The 20,868-nt window shown below is 43.6% G+C and overlaps 1 protein-coding gene across 1 annotated transcript; it reads left to right on the top strand.

The window, feature by feature from the left end:
* The first annotated feature begins 421 nt into the window (after nucleotides 1-421).
* Nucleotides 422-20,637, top strand: LOC144741465 (scm-like with four MBT domains protein 2). Its single transcript, XM_078623989.1, is given in 24 exon segments — nucleotides 422-503; nucleotides 1,980-2,126; nucleotides 2,383-2,477; nucleotides 5,056-5,158; nucleotides 5,161-5,207; nucleotides 5,210-5,297; nucleotides 7,075-7,089; nucleotides 11,572-11,660; nucleotides 12,521-12,764; nucleotides 13,060-13,157; nucleotides 13,897-13,998; nucleotides 14,112-14,342; nucleotides 15,081-15,207; nucleotides 15,292-15,405; nucleotides 15,491-15,533; nucleotides 16,137-16,183; nucleotides 17,667-17,830; nucleotides 18,314-18,423; nucleotides 18,538-18,713; nucleotides 18,791-18,942; nucleotides 18,944-18,961; nucleotides 19,367-19,633; nucleotides 19,723-19,857; nucleotides 20,497-20,637. Coding segments are annotated over 24 exon segments (2,835 nt in total).
* The last annotated feature ends 231 nt before the right edge of the window (nucleotides 20,638-20,868 follow it).

Below are 20,868 nucleotides of genomic sequence, written 5' to 3'. Positions count from 1 at the left end.
TTTGTTTTGAAATAAACACACACACTGAAATTGTCTTTGTTTGACATTAAAGCAGCTTGGGGGAATTTTAAGGGACAAGCAGGTTCAGGAGGTCCTGTGAACATCTAGTCGTGCTAATTGATACCAGTGTTGGAGTGAGTTTATAACGAGAGCTGTGCAGCGCTGCCTGTTGACAGCGGTGATGAGTCAGTGCTGCTGAAGATCGCAGGCACTTCGGCAGAAAGGGTGTGTGTGTGTGTGTGTGCTAGACGACATCACATGAGCCCAATGAGCTCAGCTTGTTGTTTACACAATGAATGTGTGTTGCAGCCACTGTGGGATGGCAGGGGTGTGTGTGTGTTTGTGTGGGGGGAGGTGACACACGAGCACGCACACACGGTGCTTTTATTTTCAATCAGTCAATTCTGATCAAACACTGAGGATGTCTTCAGCTCCGTTGGATATTTATCTCAAAGTAAAGAGCAGCAGCCAGATCCTGGAGGTGACGATGGGTTCGACTGAGGGTGGGTCGTATGCCGGGGCGTTAATCATCAAGTTGATGAAAGTGGGTGGAAGTGATTCACTGACAGCCACTGACAAACATGGGCCGTTGTTTTCTCAGCCAGGAATTCATTTCTGATTTTTCACAAGTAAACATTTTGAGTGCTTGCTTTTCCTTTTGTTCTTTTTTTTTTCTTTTCAAAAGATATGAGTTTCTTAACTTCAACAATGTCAGACTGCAAAATGATCTAAAATCTGTCTGTGTTGTGACACTTGTCTCTGAACCATCGTCAAATTAAGACAGGAAACCGTCCATTAAAAGGACAAAGATGCAAAAGATCTATCAACTGTATTATTATTGGTAGTAATAGTAGTAGTAGTAGTAGTAATCAAACGTGTAGTGATCTGGAAGATAAACCTGTGATGTCAAATGACATTTCCCCCGACCAGAAGTCGTTTGGAAAAGTTGTATTTTAAATTTCATGTGATTCCATAAAACGTACGTTGTGGTTCAAGTCCATGTTTAACAACAAATCGGTTTAATCTTAGTTTAATATTTTGTAGTTTATCCTTTATCCAGTTTTTCTTTTATTTTTTCCTTGCAGACAGTCTCTGTGTACAGAAAAAAGGCTGAAAAAGTCACTGAAACATCACAGTTCCAGGGAGTTTGGTGACTCATTAAGATTGGCGCGACATGACACAGAAAAGACCGCAGTTGTAATGAATGATGGCTCTGTTTGAAAGTAAACAACTCGACGATCTGGATGCTCAGCAGGTGACTAAAGGACTGACGCCCTCCTGATTTATTTCTCTTTAACATCTGAATGAACTCAAAGGTACAGCTGAGGGGGAACTTTGAATGCAGACGCATCATTTTTAGGGATTTTCTTTTTAAAGGCAGTTTTATACGAGATGAAAGCAGAGAAAGATGACGAGTTCGACGACAAAATACCTCCTTTTCATCAACCTGGGGGTTTTGTTCTCACTCAAACTAGAACATTTCGCAGTAGCTCTGTTGCAGTTTCTCTCTCTGTCCGTATCTGCTGCTTTGCTCATTCCAGTTTTTCTACTTTGCTCGTCTCTCATTGGTTATCAGATGGGTGTTTTGCTGTGGTATGTAAATTCAGGCAGTCAGCAGACAATATGCATACGCAGATAACACAGAACTGATGCACAGGAGGCCCTTTTCTTCCTTTTCTTAAACTTTGCTTAGCTTGTTTTTTTGATGTGAACCTCCCAGGAGAAAAGCTGCCAGGCAGCGCAGCCTTTTTCCTTCATAACGTTAAGGTTTCTGGAGGCGACACTCTTTGACTTTTTATCAGTCAAAAACACACTGTGGTACGTCAACCCCACTGGGTGAGATACTTCATCTTTCCATCGGAAGCTGATCACACGTTGAACCAACTTTGGAGTGCGTGTTTTCCCCGTTGCTACGTGGTTACCAGATGTTAGCGAGCTGTTTTTGCTATCGTTCTGATCGGGTCGCCATTCTGTGCCAGGTGTTTTCAAGAAAGTAAAGGATGCATTGAGGAGCGGACACGCTGCAGGTCAAAGGTTAACGTGGAGCAGGATGCAGCAGCCAATGGCGCCCACTGCAGTGATGTCACACTGTCCAACCAATGGGAAAGAGGAGGAGGTGCACACAAGTAAGGCTGCTACTGATATTTAAAACAGTTTATCTGATCACCACTGGAATGTTTGTTTCTTGGGTTGTTCCCGGATTTTAAGGATTGTTTTTTTAACCAACCCTTCCTAAAGCGGATAAAAAAAGCACACACACACACACACCTGAGAGAATTTTCTGTGAATTTCAATGTTCTTTTGAAGGCAGTGGCATCACACAGCTCTGTCACAATTTTTTTTTCCTTTATAAGTGCTTCGCTGTAATGTTTCTCCTCGCAGACGCAGAGAACATGGAGGATGAGGTGGAGTTTAACTGGGAGGAGTACCTGGAGGAGACAGGAGCTAACGTTGCTCCTCACACCACCTTCAAACACGTACGTATGATCTCCCCCTCACGCTGTAATCCCATCTCTAGGTGATCCCTTAAACACACCCTCTGAGATAAGAGTGCTTATGCAGAAATCCTTTAACGACATATTGCAGGGAGCTGGCAGCACTGCACTCATACGCCTCTGAATATGATCAGCTTTTTCAAATGACAATAAACTGTCATTTCTGAAGCAAAACAAAATAAAATCTGTAAATCTGTAAAACCCTGTCGCTGCCCCAGATTAACTGAAACTCTTTGAGGTTCCTATCTGATTCATTTTCATCATCTGTGTTCCACAAAGAACATGACACACATTTGGATATTTTTAGGTTTCACTGATGCAAACTTTCAATATATCAACATTAATTCTCTGATCAGAATCAGTTCCATTTTTGCCATTTTCTTCATCAATGTGGTTTGAACAGAATGAAGTTCACCTGTTTTGGGGGTATTTATGATACTACTAGTGACACTCCCTGAGCTGATCTTACATCTGCTTTCACACCTTGTTCTATGTTCAACTGCAGGGACTGCAGCTTCCCACGACTCAGCGTTTGTCCACGATTAATCTTCACAGAACTGATGTTTTTTTACCTGTTTTTCTGGCATTTGTTTGTTTATCTGTTAGCAAAATAAGTCAAAAAGTTCTGAACGGATTTGAATAAAATGTTGAGTAACTACTAAGATTCCCATCTTTCATCATCCCTATTGTTTGTTTTTTAAATGCATTTTTATTTGGCACTTAAGGGACAGTCCCGTTGGGTGGGGTTACAGTGGTATACGGTACCATCAGACCTATTGTCGACTCGCAATCCCAAACAAAGTTGGCATGTTGTCAAGCAATTCAGTGCCTCCAGTCGCACGTTACATCACAGCAGAGGGCCAGATGGGCGAGCTGATCCTGGATGCAAGATCTTTATCCACATCAGCTGACTGTGTGTTTGACCAGTGGGGGGATGTACAAAAAAACCAATCTTTCAGTTATTTACCTCACTCCCAGGCGACGGTATAATAAGATTAGAATATGCAGGTTTTTGCGAGTGAACCGCAGTGTCGGTCCAAATTGCGTGTGTTTATTTGAACGGCTCTTGGGAAGCTAAATTGCCTTGTTGGAAAATGGATTGAGTCACTGCGAAGCAGACCATGAATTCCCCTGAAAATGTGATTCAGTAAAGTGCAGCTCTCATCTCTCTCTCTCTCTGCCTGGACAAATTGAAACAGTGATTTCTCTCGGGCCTGGGCTGTGCGCGCGCACACGCACACGCACACACACACGCACACACACACACACTCTTTGCAGCCCGTAGCTGTCTTACATAAGCCAAACAGAGTGATACAGCACGTTTGCATTGTTGGAGCAGGAAGTCACAGGGCCATTCGTATTGTGTTTATTTCTAAGATGTTGGCTTTTTCCATTCACTTGTGAGTGTGTGCGAGTGCTGAATGTGAACATCCTGTTAGGCTTGTTGCATTCTCAAGGATTGTATGGCGCCCTGTGGCTACGCGGAAGCAGATAATGCTGCTGCACTCACTGCCGTTACAGAGTTATTGCTCTCACAAGGACAAACTGAGGGCGACGAGAGATGTTTAGTTTTTATTAGTTGGTGTTATAAGCTTCAGGTGGAAGGGACCAGTACGCATTAATGAGCGTGACCGTAACTGTGCCAGATTTAGCCAGAAGGCTTTATCTCATATGTCCGTCCCTTGACACAAAAGCAGCAATTATGAATTCAAGTACAATAGTACTTCAATCCACTGGAGCGTGCTCAACTGCAGCAACACTAAACACCACTGATTAAATAAATCTTTCTTGTCAATGTCTGAATAATCCTACTATCGCGTGCTGGAGAAATCAAAGTCATTTACTAAAATACTAATTGCTTCCAGATGAATATAATCTCATAATCTGAATTTGACAAGCACTCAAAGAGCACAGACGCCACCATCGGCTCAGGTCCACCCATTTTATGACCTATTTGATCTACTCTGATAAATTAATTGATCATCAAAACATGTCTGTCATTAATAGTCAAATAGTTAAGAGTCATTAGACACCTTGTTACACAAATCATGACCTTTGACCACTATTTGTTGGTTTTGTTCTTCATTTTATTTTTTTGATTCAATAGTAAAACCAAAACCAACCCCTCCAACCCTGGGGTGGGCCTCCAACCCCCGACCTTTGTGTTAACAGACAGACTCACTAACCACTGGGCCCAAAGAGACCGTCCACTGCTGCTATTGTGGAGTTCTAGACACAGATGCTGACAATGAGGAAGAATCCTTCAACAGACCTCCTGGATCCAGATGGTTCCAGAACACCACCACATCTAATCATCTGGTCCTCCTCCATTAGCAGCAGTTACTCAACATTTCATTCAAATCTGTTCAGAACTTTTGACTTATTAAGCTAAGAGACAAAAACAACAAACCTCCTTGGCAGAGGTAGTAAAACACCAGCCTAAAACTAAATATCTGCCCGCAGAGCAAAATCTCTCCAAACCGACTCTTACATTTTTTTCATGAATTTACGTCATAACTGGAAAAATGGGAACATTCCTGTGGTCCTGTGTGTGCCTCAGGTGGAGATCAGCCTTCAGAGCAGCTTCCAGCCCGGTATGAAGCTGGAAGTGGCTAATAAGAGCAGCCCGGACACCTACTGGGTGGCCACCATCATCACCACATGTGCCAGCTGCTGCTGCTGCGCTTCAGCGGATACGGCGATGACCGCAAGGCGCGACTTTCTGGTGTGATGTCATGACAGCGGAGCTGCACCCGGTGGGCTGGTGCGCCCAGAACAACAAGACCCTGATGCCCCCTGAAGGTAGGAAGACACAACGCGTACACCTGAGTGGAGGTTAGATCACGTCAGGGGGTTGTGGAGGTGTGTCGCTCGCTTACGGCTTTGGCGAGTGAGGATCAATCCGTTCCACAGCAGCAGCTAGTTTGTATGACAAACCAGTTATACAACTTATATGACAAAGATATCAGCACATTTTAGAAATGTCAATTACAGACATTGTTCTATTACAGATCTTTTACAAATCGTTCGTCCCACGTTATATCTCGTTTAGAAATATGTCGATACAGTATATTACAGTATCAAGATATCGCCCAGCCAAGTTCAGATCATTGCTGTATGTAAAGGCGAAGAAAGAAGGGGCCAAAAGTTGTATGTCACTGGGTCACAAAGGAAGAAAGTGGGACGTCACTGTCTTGTTGTCTGAACGGGTGAGTGTACATAAGATGCTTCGAGTGATCAGTGATTAATCTGTTGATTATGGCCGACAGATGTATGATATATAAAGGTTATATAAAGGTTTGTTTGCATGGAATCAAGCTCAGTAGTTTAACACAAACAGAAAAACTGCAGAAAAGACTGAATATTTCATGGCGAGGTACTAGTGCCATTACCCTCCATGTATATGTGTACTCTGTCTGCACGTTATCAGCAGCATAACTGTAACCTTGAGAAATGAATGAAATGTCTGCAGGTCTCAAATAAACACAAAAAAAAAGCAGAAAGGTGTCACAAGGAAAGAAACGAAAACGCTAACAGGCCCAGGATTTGTCCTATTTCTGCTGTTTGCCTTCATTTTAAGATTTTCATGCTGTGGTGATGAACAGGTGAAGAGCTGCAAAGACAGATGGAAGTAGAACTAGTTCTTTGTTCTGCTGTGACACACACGCATCAGCACACACACACACAGAAATGCAGAAAGCATCTTTTTTTGTTGTTTCTAAAGCCCTATTCGGATTAGTTTTACTTTGGTACGTGGGGTAAAGTAACAATTAACTGATGTTTTTGTCCATTTCTGAATGTTACAAGTCAGTAATCACTACCAAGTGTCAGTAAGATTATCGTCCAATCGGTAAGATGACCTTTACCTACCGTAAAAGGGTCCTGGAATATGACCTCAGGTAACACTGATCCCTGTGAATAGACCTGCAGTCAATCTGTGTGGATATTTTGTCATATAATTGTTTGAAAAAAAATTTTTTATGGTGATTTTTAATGGATGGATGGATTTTGGATGGATTTTATAGCATGGAGGGTTGATATACAGTATGTTGGATAGTCAATCCAGTCCAGTTCAGTTTTGTCCAGTCCCCAAAATCTTCAGCATTTCTTTGCCACTTTTCTTTATCACTATATTTCTTGCCAAACTGTGTGTTTTTCCCTCCTGTCGACGCCATTTTCAGTGTTTTTCCTGGTAGGAGTGCATGTCACATGACGTCAGGAGAGGGCAGCGGTGAATGGATTGACCCCTCCCACTGGTAGTTTTACTGATGACGTCCTGTGGTGAGGTCACATGACCCCACGTAACGAGGTCAAACTAATCCTGTCCGATTAGGGTTTAAAGACAATATCCTTAAAATATCAGATATCAGCGAGGGATTTTCTAAAAAAAAAAAAAAACAACAACAAATGCCATCAACTGACGCTGAACACAACGTTTGTCATTCTATGTCCTCAGCTTTGCGTCCTGTTCGGCACATTTATGGTGTGTGTGTGCGTGTGTGTGTGTGAGAGTGAGTATTTAGCATCTGCACCTGTGTTAGTTACCAGTTTTGTTTCCTTTCTGTTTGTCGTTTCTCAGATAACCTAAGAAAAGGTAAGCGTCTCTAACAGTGCTCCTGACTAACTGCCTGGCTCGCTAGTGGCTAACGCCAAATCAATTGTGTCCACGTTAGGCCTCAGAGCAGCATGCCTCCTCCCTCCTCCTCCACCTCCACCTCCTCCTCCTCCTCCTCCTCCTCCTCTCACCTCTTCACAGGAAGTGACCTCACAGCTCAGTTGCCTTGCTTCCTCTTGCATGTGACTCCTGTCTATCTGAGTGTTTCTTAGAGTGATAACACGGCCGCTCCAGGAACATGTGTTCGTTTGATAACTCGTGCAGCTCGGCGAGCAGCGATAACCAGGCCCTCCGCATCAGAAACGACATCCAGGAGGCGCGCAATGACACGCCAGAATTTTAATAAAACTTGCCTTTGGCAGATAAACTGTGTCAACGGACGGGGTGGGAAATTGAGTGGGTAATTTCTCTTGTATAAAAAAAAAACAACATAACTGACAGGAGTGGTTTGCATCAAAGTACTAGTACATCAAATGAACGTACAGACGTAGGTGGGTATGTGGTCGTGAACATACAAACACACAATCACACTTAAGCGTTGGATGTTGGTGTGAAACTTAACAGCTGTTCTCATTTGATGACGTCACAAAATATATTTACTATTGGTAAATGATATTGATTATGATGACTACTATTTAAATACAAATATTAGAAATTAAAGTAACAAAAATAGAAAATAACTTAATTACGAATAACTAATATATTAATATTAATGTTAATAGTAATAATGATAATAATCATGCTATTCTGAATTGTAAAATTTGAATCTGTAAAAACATAGGCAGATTTTTTTCATGTGAAAACACATTTCAGTCTGAAGTTTGAGTTATTTCAAAACGCAGTGATTTATAATGAAAAGGTCTTTCTGTTTAAGCCATCAGGTGTAAGAATGACACATAAACTCCTTTTCAAACTACAAACAGCTGCCTCCTCCCTCTGCTGTGCTCTCTCCCTCCAGAGCTCCTCAGCTCACGCCGTGTGTTCAGGAACGCTGGACGAGTTAAGTCTAATGTGCCATGAAAGTTGTTGTTTAGACAGAGTTGATCTCCTCCTGTGCATGCTGTGAATGCAGAGCGTGAATGTGTCCTGACCCACGTAGAAAGGGCTACATCTCTCTGCAGATATCGTTTGCATAATGAATTCACCACCGAACGCTTCCTGCCCGAGTCGGTGGGCCGATGACTTTGCCAGATAAAGCTGTGGTGCTTTAGGAGCTTTGCTCTGGCTGACAATGGCATATTTGCAGGGAGGTGCGTCGCTTAGGGTGTGTCCCTTGGGACTCGCAAGGCTCCAGGTGAGGAGACAAAGCAGAGGATGCCGCCATTGGAGGCATAGAGAGAGTGAAGTCACTGAGTGAAAACCACCATAACAATCACACCTGACCTACAAACTTTAAACCCACTAAACACTCTGAAGTTGGTGCATCAGTCTTTAGATACATTTGTTTGGCATCGAAATTCTACCCAATGCAACATAACACAAACATGCTGCAAACTGAGTTTGAAACATCTCGGTTTGTAATATTTGGTAAAACTTCTTACCTGGAGCATGATCCTGAAAATCACCTCGTCATCTCCACCTGCAGACAAAGGACATCAATACACACATATGAATGAATGAAAACACAGCAGAATTCAGTTTGATTGGACTGTCTCAGTTGTTACTCTTAATGTATTTTCTTCTTAATGTAACATGTAAATAAACGTGCACGATATGAAGTAAACATTTGGAATATGATAAAGGAAACACTGAAAGAAAAAACAACTTTAAAATCATCTGAAACACTGACAGATTTTGGATTTTTGAGTATTGACAAAATTGACCAAAAAACAGATGGACTCACTTTATTTTAGAGATGACAGAGTATTAAAATTATCAAACATCTAAGCACAGAGAAGAGACAGGGATAGACACGTCATCATATTACAACACGTCAGCATATTACAACACGTCAGCATATTAATTAATTGAATTTAACAAAAGGAAAATGTACTTTCTCCAGATAAATCACGTAAATATCCCTCCAAGCTGACACTCTGTGCTTGTTCCGTTTACTGGGAAACTTCATGTGACAGTTCAGCCCCACGTCTTAACGAACACAGACGAGAGGAGCAAACCCACTGACTGACGCTGTGAAATATCATTTATGTCCACAGGGATTCTTTTATTGTGATATAGGGAAGAAAAATGCACATTTTAAACAGTGGTTGACTTTGTTTGCCAGCAAAGGGAGCATAAATGGATCGCAACCAGCCGGGCGTTAAAATAGTTATCGAACACAATCATGTATTCATTCTGTTCTCTGCGGCCGCGCCCTCAATGCACCCGGCTCCTGGAAACGGTGGAGGAGGCCATGTGTGGAGAACAAGTTTTAAACACACTGAAGGTGCTCAGGCAGTTCACCTGCTGACAAACACCCGTCTCCATCAATCTATCTCCAACCAGAGGACAGGACTTGTAGCCCAGCGTCTCTACCCGAGGACCCTGAGGTGTTCCCAGTCCCGTCCAGATAGAACCACAACATGCTGGATAGATTCCCAAACTATCTCCGCTGACTCCACAAGATGTGGATGAGCAGCAACTCCCCTCTGAGCTCTTCATCCTTCCTCCTCATTTATGATACTTTTTTTTTTCCATAATCTCAATTTTCAGATCAAGTAGATCTGAAAATAATTATCCTCATCACCGACTCGTTTGTAGATTAGTTTCATGATGAGATCAATTATCTGTCTGGTCTAGAAAAGGGTGGGAAAGTGCTTTAAAAAAAAACCCAATCAACAGTCCATTAAAAGAATAGCTGGAGATAAATTTATTTCATTGCTTTAATAGTTTTTTTTTTCATTAGTTACCATTTCTGCACATTATTTCATTGTACCTTTGCAGCACAATGACAAAAAAGACTATTCTATTAAAAACACACATCTTTTCTCGCTTTGTCTTTATCATCACACAACCGTCGTTCACAGGTGAGAAATGGTCTCAGTAAACACACCAACTTCTCAGGGGGGGTATGCGACGCATGGCTGCGTGCTTGTGTGTCATTTCGCTTGTGGCCCAACTTGGGAAGGCCGTCAGCTGGAACGGAAGAAAGGACTCGGCTGCCCACACGCGCCTAATGACTGGATCAGACAGAGGGGGAACCAGGTCGAATTTGCTGCCATCAACCCTGATTAGAATTGGTTTTATTTAATTACGACACTGATTACATCAGAGTGAAGCTTTTGTATAAGGATTGTTTGTCAAGGAAGAAACAGAGTATGCAAATGTATTGTATTTGTACTTGTTTGCCTCCATGGTCCGTGTTTGCTTTGAGACTTTAGCCAGGTTGATGCTGGGGGAATGGGCAAATGGAGGATATGGGGGTGGGGTTCTCTTATCTCTCAGGGTTAATTATGTCGTTATTGTTGTGTGAAATTCAGGCTTTCAGCTCTACAATTCTTCTGCCTTTGGGATGGGAAAAATAGATTTAAAATTATTTATGCACAAAGCACAGCAGTGTTGTTCAGGGTGGGGGGGGGGGGGGGGTCCTGCCAGTGCTGAATGGCTTCATGAGTAATCTAGGATCTGTGTAAAAATAGTTGATCTATTTCTGCTCATGGGAGATGAACACAGGAGTTTGTGTGTGTGTGTGTGTGTGTATGTATGTGCCCAGCAGTGGCGAGGAAAGCAAACAGCATGACAGGAAAAAACACTACTATTTAAGAGGCGTTCACAGAGCATCTGTGACACAGACACACACACACACACACACACACACACACACACACACACACACACACACATTCGTTCACATTCTCATCACAATAGAAAACACTGTCTACCATTTTTTTTGGTGTTTGTTTGATTCAGGACCGTTCCAGGAAGCAGATTTAATGAATAAATAAATATGATAAATCCTGACTTTGTTAATCCAGAGGCGCAAAAAACTCATCACACTATGAGTTTTCTATGAGACAGACAGCAGATTTTGTTGCACTTTTTACAATAAAATGACGTGTCCTCACACCTGACGTCTCCCATGTCTCCCATTCCGAGGTCAGTTTGACCTCGGAAGGGTTCCAGAATTCATTCCCAGCTCACAGACACAGTCACAAACATCTGAATAACCTTTTGATATTTTGAGCGTCTGGATGAAGCCGGCCTCTGTTCCTGCTGCTCGTCTCTGTGTGCAGAAACTGTGCTCCGCATAAAGTCATGACTGTTTTCTTTCTGCTCAAATTTGCAGCTGTTGTCCAGCACATGAACCCAGAAATGGCACCTGAATGCACCAGTGACTGCTTTGCTTTTGCATTTGTAGAAAATAAATAAATTGAGGTCTAAATCAGATTGGAGGTTTGCTGTGGTAATGAAGTCACTGAGGAGTTTGACAAACAGTCTATTGTGTAGAAAAGTGTTTGTTAGCTGCGGTTTGGTGCCTGCTCATCTGCACATTATCCACTCTCTGTGTTTGTCTCTTTGCAGCCATCAAGGAGAAACACAACGACTGGACTGAATTTCTTGTTCAGGACCTGACGGGCTCCAGAACGGCGCCAGCCAACCTGCTGGAGGGGGTGAGTCTGTGTTCACGTGGAGAACACCTCCTCAGACGAGGAGCTGGTGGTCACACAGGGATGCAGATTTATGACTTTCTAACAAATGGATGAAGAATTGATATTATTTTGATGATGGTCTGGTCTCACACTGGAGTAAAAAAAAAAAAAAGCATATTCGCAAATACATAGGGGAAACACACTGTGTGCTTGTAAAATTCATTTACTTTGAGTTAAAAGAAAAAAGCAACCTCCATCATTATTTCAGTGTATCAGTGCAGTTTCCGTCCACTGTTTAAAGATTGGACACCATGACAGTCTTTGCCTTTGTTCACTCGATGTCAGCATGTATCAGGCCTGATGTCTGTCTGTTTGTGTAATATAATGACAGTGTGTGTGTTTGTGAGCATTTCACACGCATTCTAAGTACTAAACAGTCAGTTTGTGTCTGTGTGACGTGAAACTGAAACGGAAAGTTAATCTGCAGCCGCTCTGTTCAAGTTTAACCACACAGTCTGTTAATGGTTGGTGCGGTTTATGACATTTTGTGTCTGTTGTGCATGAAGAGTTTGTCAGCGTGTGATACCAGAATATCTTTGATTTTAATATGTTTGCGAGCAAATAAAACTAAACATTTGTTTGATAATTTGTTGTATTCAAGGTAAATTGTTATTAGAGGTAATTACTTCAAAATAGAGGTAAATATTAAATTGCGGAAAAAAACTGACAGAGATTTAATATACAGACATAATATTTAAAAAGGAATGACAACTGATCACGTTGCGGTTCAAATCACATTAATGCTCCTGAATGGTGTTTGAATGTGATAATCTGTGATAACCTGACCTTCAGTCTGAATAAAGTCTGTCTCTTCCCATCAGCCTCTGCGAGGGAGAAATACAGTAGATCTGATCATCGAAGGCTCCGTTTTGGAGCTGCGGGACGCTTCGGATCCGTTCCTCTACTGGCCTGTCCGTGTGATCCAGAACGTGGGTGGGAGGCTGCTGCTGCGCTACGCCGGCCTCTCCAACCAGGCTCAGGACACCTTCCTGTTCTACCTGGATGTGAGGCTCCGCCCCCTCGGCTGGGCTCTGGAGAACCACCTCACCTTAGAACCGCCCACAGGTGATAATCTGCTGTTTGCACCCTCTAATTCACCTAAAACTTATTTAATGACAGCGTGCGTCTGTGAGTGAGGTGTGAGAAATATTTACAGACTACAGGGTCGAAACTGTACTAACTTTGTAGTTGAAACAGAGTTTGTTTCAAGGATTTAAAGTTCATGTCAGGCTGGATTTGTTCACGATGCTGTAGTTCAGAATATACTGTATTTCATTTCAGAGATTATGTAACACTGATTCTTCTGCAGTGACTACTGATGATCGCACAAACTAACTCACATCATCTCTTGTATCCTCAGAGCTCAGGTCTCTGAAGAGCGCCCCAGACTGGCAGAAGGCTCTGGAGGACGCTCGTCTAGATGGACAGAAGAATCCACTGCCGCTGGAGGTGTTTAAGGTGAGAATGCTGTGTGTGTGTGTATGTGAGACAAAAAAAACATCAGCTTCCTATTCTAAACGTCAGACATTTTATTGGAAGAACTAAGATGGCACCAGCAGGGTGGAAAACAAACAAATGGAACATTTAAATTCAAAGAAACGTTACTCAGTGTTATTTCTTGTCGGATATTGTGCCTGTAAGTCACCACAGCAATCAGCTGTAATTAAACTGAGCTGTTCTCTGTAATTTGTACCAAATTACAACCTGTTTCTAGGCCCTGATTATTTTATTTACAGACAAGTGTCTTTTGAATAACACTAGCAGAATAAAGCTGCCAGAAACGTTCCACTGCAGCTGTGTGCAGAGTTTTAAAAAATCGTATTCTTTTTATATTCTTATTCAAGTTTAAAGTTTGGCACCTCACACCAAGACGAATTTTTGGCATGTAATCACAATAAAATCTGATTCTCATCATGATATAATAACAATAATCCACATTACTGTTAATCTTGTTAATATATTTAGCATTTTCAGCCACAACTAATCCAATAATGGAGGCTGTAATTACCAATCCATAATGAAAATAATCCTTAGAGACAGAAAGACTGTCATTCACTAACAAGGAACAAACATTTGTGCCTGACCAAGCGCTTCATTCATCACATGCCCACCCAGAAGGCTTAGCGTGACCTACATTGTCTTGCTCTCATGAAAAATGGAGCACGTTTGTCTGAACGTCTTGACTTTACTGTGTCAGGACCACGTCGACCTGCCCAAGCACTCATTCAAGATGGGAATGAAGCTGGAGATGGTTTCTCCATGGGAGCAGCTCCACATCTGTCCCGTTTCTGTCACCAAGGTGAGTCAGATGAGCATTCAGGATTTTCCATCCTGACCTTATTTATAAAGTAATGATTGTAAAATGTGGGTTTTTTTTGTGTATTTGAATCTAAATGTCTTCCTGTCCTGCAGGTCTACAATGATATCTACTTCCAGGTCACACTGGACGATCTCTCAGCTGGTGCCAAGCCGCAGTCTGTGGTATGTCACAGGGACTCACCAGGCATCCTGCCCGTCCAGTGGTGTCTGAAGAACGGCGTTGGCCTGGAGCACCCGCGGGGCTACGAAAGCCCAGACTTTGACTGGGCAGACTACCTAAAGCAGAGTGGGACTGAAGCAGCCCCCGACGCCTGCTTCCCTGATGTAAGACTTTAATCCACTCCAGACCAACCAAACGTGGACACAGTGTCAACGGTCTGAACGGTCCGGTTGGTCCTCATTCTAGAGGATTCTACCTGTTCAATCACTCATAATGATCATAGACCATCGCTAACGTTCTGACCAATCAGCTGTGAACTGGCGACGGGTACCCACATGGGGCGTGGCTGTGGCTGTGTGATGTATACAGCTACAAAGATGCTAACCTTTGAATACAAGTATATACGTGTTGACAGGAGCACGGGGTCTTCACAACATTAGCATGAACAACTTGGAATGCTATGCTAGCAAAACCACAAGGACAAACACCAGGGGGAGTACTCCGGAAACTCGTGGATATGAGGTGTTGAGTTCTTTGCTGGGCTTGTGCTGTTCTGCTTTACCACACCTGTTGCTGCCTCTGTGGGAACCGGACTGTTGCTGGAATGTTCTGTTGCAAGTGGATGTAACGTAGTTGCAAGTTGTGTGTGGAATCTTTGGTCTGGACTGGAATCAAGGTAGCCCTTTTCAAACAGTAACAGCCAGTAAAACAACTTGATCACACACTCCAGCGTCTTAATGGGCAGAATAACATTTGGTTTATGTCTCAGGGTACAAATGTCAGACACATATCGAGGCCTTGGGAGATAAAACGTCTGGAATCCGGAAATAAAACCGGGTGACTTGAGTAGACACCTTGGTTTATCTTAGCTTGGCTTAACATCCTTCCGTGTGTGTGCTTAGACGTGGCAGAACAGAGGATTTGCCAAGGACATGTGGCTGGAGACGGTGAACCCTCACCAGCCGAAGGAGGTGTGTGTGGCTCAGATCACACAGGTCCGAGGACGCCTGCTGTGGCTCAGGCTGGAAGGTACAAATGTTTGCAAAGTATGGACTGTGGCTCAGAGCGGCTTCCCTCACCCCACCTGTCCCTTGGCTGTCTCCGTGTCTCCAGGTGTGCCCAAGCCCCTGTCAGAATGTATTGTGGACGTCGAGTCCATGGACATCTTCCCTGTGGGCTGGTGCGAGGCCAACGCTTACCCTCTGACCCCTCCACTCAAACTTGTCTGTACGTACACACGCACGCACGCGCAGACACAAAACATGCATGCCTATCTGAGCAGTGACAGCAAACACTTCTAATTGTCTTTCAGGCCAGAAGCAGAAGAAGATCGCAGTGGTCCAACCAGAGAAACAGTAAGAAATATCACCAGGAGGCAGATGTTTTCTCATATTTACCCTGTGTGTGTGTGTGTGTGTGTGCGTGAATCGCATATATTGAGCTCTTTATTCATTGTCATACAAGAAAAATAATGTTACAATTTATTTTCTCATGTGCGAAACGCAGCTACTTCCAGACGAATCAATTGACAGCAATTACGCAGACTGATTTTGTTTGGTAAACGCAACACAGAGGCGAGGAGATGGCGCTCCGACCACAATGGAAATACGTCTTCAGCAGCACTTTGTTATACCACTAGTTCTCCAGAAAGCTGCAAACACACACTGTCAACATGGATTCTTCTATTGATTTTTTTGACTCCTCAAATATCTGCATTTGTCCTCAAAACAACGCTAGTCAGTTTACTTTTCCTTGAGGAGCGAATCGGAACATATGCACATGTAAGAGGCTGGAATCAGAGAATTTGGACTTAAAAAAAAAAATCAAAACATGAACATGTTACCAAATACAGTTGATTTCAAAACCTGAATCTTGTTCCAGATCATTTGCTCACACGGTTACGTCATTAGATCGGTTGGTTCCTTTCACTGATCGTCTCTTCCTCCTTCGACCTGCAGGTTGGCCCCGTCCCAGCCGGTTGAGACGGCTCCTGTCAACCACTGCCTACCTGTCGCCATGGATCCAGGTAAACACCACACACAGGAGTTCTCTAAAGCTAATGAGCACTAACGAGGAGGAAGCCAAAGATCTAAATATAAGTACAGCAACCTGGTGCCAACAGCGTTTCCACGTACTGACTGGCGGAGTACTAATTAATTACATCGGTGAAAACACTGACACACAGAATATTAATGTGTGGGCCAGGATATGTTAAACAATTACTGCAGCTACAACAACATGCAACTTGTGTTCTTTTTGAGTTTCAGCTCTGCCTCAGTGAATGTTTGTTTTTTTAGAACGGCAGTTGTCAGCTTTGGCCAGTTTTCTGCAGAAGCACACGCCCACGCAAACACCAACACAGAGACCCAAATAAAACAACCCTGTTAGCAGCCTTTTGTCTTACTTCTGTCTTCCATTTGAAGGAATTTACCAACGGCACGCGTTGAACGATGCTGCATCTTCACGACCGTCTGGCAAAAAGTACACGACCAAATAACGTGTTCACATCCTGTTTTTACGGGGGCAGATGTGCATGTAAAGATGTACACTCAAGCACAAAGGGTGTAATGGGGGGGGTAATCTATGAGATCGCAACCTTGGTTTTAAAGTTGCCTGTATAAAATCCTCCCACTCCCTCATGCTTATTCATCACCCTCACCTACTTACTATTCACGCCTGGCGGTGAGGCTGCAGGTGCTGCTGGTCGTCAGGGGCTGCAGGAGGGTAACATTGCTCTCCAGACTTTCATTTCATATCGGGCAGAGGAATACGTGTTCCAGTGCTTTGTCTTTTCAGATCAGACTCCAGTAGATTTATGCATGTGAACGGAGATGACGTCCAGATAGTTGACAGTGTTTTTAGTGTACAATGGCTCCACATGAAGTAAGAGTATTAGAATAAATTAGAAAACTTGGGTATCTTATTTTACGTCTTTTCACTAAATGTGTGTAAATATTTGTATTTTATTGTGTGCCGCTAAGCCGAGAGTAACAGAAATTCGTTATCCTGTATACTAATACGAGTTTTTCATCATTGCATGATGTCAGTCACTGAACTGGCAGCTCAGGCACCGTTGGGTATGAAACTCATTAGATTATTGAACTATAGGCGCGTCTTAATAAATTAGAATACCATCAATAAAATATCAAAAGTCGATATTTTTTTAGTAAATCCATTCAAGAAGTTAAAATTATATTACTCATCACAAACAGACTGATATATTACACGTGTTAATTTAGTTTCGTTTTGATGATTAGAATTTTCTGAGATACTGAGGTTTGGGTTTTCGTTAGCTGATAAAAGTTAAAATTAGCGAAATGAAAATAAATACTTGAGATACATCCGTCCGTGTGTGATGAATCTATATATAAAGATGTGTTTCACTTTCTGAATTGTTTTGCGCAAAAAAAAAAAAAAAAAAACTTATTATTCTAATTTACTGAGATGTGTGTTCAATTCATGTTTAACTTCAACCATCGACCGTAAAATCTTCGACCTCTTCTCCACCGCAGGCACAGCCAACGGGCGATACTGCTGCTCGAAGATTTTTGTCAACCACCGCTGTTTCTCAGGACCCTACCTCAACAAGGGACGCATTGCAGAGCTGCCGCAGGCTGTCGGACCCGGGAAGTGCACACTGGTCCTCAAAGAGGTGAGCTGACAGTCAAGAGCAGGAGCTCCTGTCGAACCTACTTGTATGAGACGAAAGACGGAGAAGTGTTGACTTGACCGGAGAGACACTAGCCTGGTGTGTTTCATCATATTCTGACCTCGTTGCACTAGTTGCACTCCCCGCATGTCGTGTGTTTATTTTCTGGACAATTTTCCAAAACCACATCCCATTCAGACATTTTAAAGGCTTTTGAAGACACAGTTCCTAAACCTGCACAGGGTGAAAAATGCTGTGTTAACCAGCTGCACCTCCATTTCAACATGACGATCTGTCAGTCGAGTGCTTTCTCATACACACCGTCGCCATAGCGCAGATAAACAGCCCCTTAATTTCTCCAGAGACTGTAGGTGTTTGTGTGAACATGCTGTATTTGCTGTGTGTGTGTGTGTGGTGACTGATCTCATAAAGGTGGATGTGATGTGGTTCCAGAACTGTACTGTTTAACCTGGTTGTCACCTGCAGCTCCTGAGCATGATGATAAACGCTGCCTATAAACCAGGACGAGTCCTAAAGGAGCTTCAGGAGCTGGAAGACCCGAGCTGGGACTGCCAAGAGGAGACCCTCAAAGCCAAGTGAGGAGACAAAAATACAATAGAGACTGTCCCGGTTTGACCGAGTGGTCTGGTGATTTGACAGATAACACCTAGTTCAGTCCCTGGCTGACACCAGCTCACTGTTGTTCGCAGATATAAAGGGAAAACCTATCGCTCCACCATCAGGATTGTCCGCCTCGCAGAGCAGATCCCAGAGTTCTGCCGTAAGGCCTGCATGAAGCTGCAGTGCTGCCCGAACCTCCTAAGCCCCGTCCTCCTTACCGACAAGTGCCCAGAAAGCTGCTTTGTCCAGACGAAAACCAAATACAGTAATTATTGTCATCAGTCACTACAAAAACCCAGATTAGAAGTTTCTTTACCAAACATTTCATCTTTTTTTCTGCAGCCTACTACTACGGGAAGAAGAGAAAATTGCCCAAGCCAACAGCAGGAGAGGAGGCAGCTGAGGGGGAGCTGGCCAAGCCAACACGCCGCAGGAAGAAGAGGAAAGCTATATTTGTGCAGAAGAAAAGACGCTCATCAGCGGTGGACTACACCCCCCGCTGGCTCGCCACAGGTCAGAGCCCACTTCTCCTTATACGTTTGCCAGAAAAGGTCAAAACGAAACGCACCATCACACCAAAGCGCCATTGTGATGATAATCACCTCCGCCGAGGAAGTGCGGATTTGTCAAAATTGTGATGGAGGTGTCAACAAGTGTTCCTCTGTGATATTGCTAAGTGCTAACGGCGAGGGCACGCGAGAAGCTGACAATGAGTAAGAACCCTTCAAATCCATTCATAAATTGAGTTATTTTGCTAACAGACAAACAAACAGCGGAGAAAACCTCCTTGGCTGAGGTAATCAGAATGGTCACCTACTTCCTGTGTGAGTGATCTGGGTGTAGGAATTTGAAACAGTCCATTTTAAATGAAGACAGATCAGTTGAGCTCCTCTGGCGCTCTGTTTCCTTCAACCTCAGGACAGCGATGAGGAAGAAGAGGATGAGGAGATGGTGATGCAGTCAGGCAGTGAGGGCACCAGCTCAGAGCCGCGCGAGGACCACACCGACACGTCCTCAGTGGAGGTGGCCAGCAGCCGTCCACGCCGTGCCGCAACACGCCGGCGGGTGGATATCGCAGGCAACGCCCTGAGCAGCCAGGAGGCTCCCGAGGGCCGCAGGAGGTCGACACGCTCACTGTCAACCCACAACCAGAACAAGTACCAACTGCCCAAAGGAGACACACAGGTAGGTGGGGAAAAAAGAGGGTGAAGATCATCAGAAGATCATCAGCCACATCAGTGGTGTGATGGTGTTTGATTGTTTGTCGTTAGGAGGATGACGAGGAGGGAGAGGGAGAAGAGGGTCAGCTGGTTCTGGACAGAAACCCTCTGGAGTGGAGCGTGGAGGAAGTGGTTCAGTTCATCAACTCTACCGACTGTGCGTCTCTGGCCAACATCTTTCAGGAGCAGGTGAATGTCTTTTCACAAGGAGACGTTTCTCTATGTCGACTGAAGTCCAGTCAACACCAAAGATTCCAAACTTGCAACGTCCAACTACGTCCACTTCACACTGAGATGCCGAGTTGTGACTTCATGTAAACTACTGTTGTAACAACAGGTGCGGCGTTACATGCCATAGCAGAACAGCACGACAAACCCAGTCGAGAACTCAACCCGTCTTATCGGCGAATTTCCATGAAACGTGCTCTGCTAATTGTCCCTTTTGTTACCATAGCATTTCAAGCAGCTGCACTTCAAACTGAATTATCAGCTTGTCTTTCTCGTCCTCCGTCCAAAAGTTAGCATGTTTGTTTGCATGTTAGCAATGTGAGTGACGGTCTGAATCATTATCAGTGATTGAACAGGTAGAATCCTGTGGAACTTCTAGAACAGACCAGCAACGAGGAACAAAAGGACTGTTCAAAACACTGACACTTTGTCTACAACTGTTCTGTCGTGCCTCGAGTCTTCGGTCTGGATTGGACTGAGACGAATCATTTAAATCTAGAAACTCTCAGAAACAATACTAATGTACAGGCTCATACATGACATACAATACTCATAATCGTGTGGGTTCTTTATTAGAATTATTTTTTGTGTGTCTTCCAGGACATCGACGGTCAGGCCATGCTGCTGCTGACGTTGCCCACCGTTCAGGAGTGTATGGACCTGAAGCTCGGTCCTGCCATCAAATTGTGCCACCAGATAGAGCGAGTCAAAGTCGCCTTTTACAAACAATACGCCAACTGATGACCGAGCAGCCAGCGGACAGCTGACAGAAACGGTTACACACAGCTGTGAAATGGAAGTACCTGCTGGGAATTAACTTGGGAATTTGGAGCATTTGTCTACGTGGAACTGAAGGATTTATCCCACGCTGCCGACTATGGCACAATAAAATGCGCCGTCGGACCCGTGTGCTTTAGCGATCTGTGAAAATGTTATTTTGAGAAGCAGAGAACTGATTTAAACTTTTTCTTC

The sequence above is a fragment of the Lampetra planeri genome, unplaced genomic scaffold (assembly GCF_965212315.1).
Source record: "Lampetra planeri unplaced genomic scaffold, kcLamPlan1.2.h2 scaffold_561, whole genome shotgun sequence".
NCBI lineage: Eukaryota > Metazoa > Chordata > Hyperoartia > Petromyzontiformes > Petromyzontidae > Lampetra > Lampetra planeri.
The sequence above is the reverse complement of the archived record's forward strand: the minus strand, read 5'-3'. Positions and strand labels throughout refer to the sequence as shown.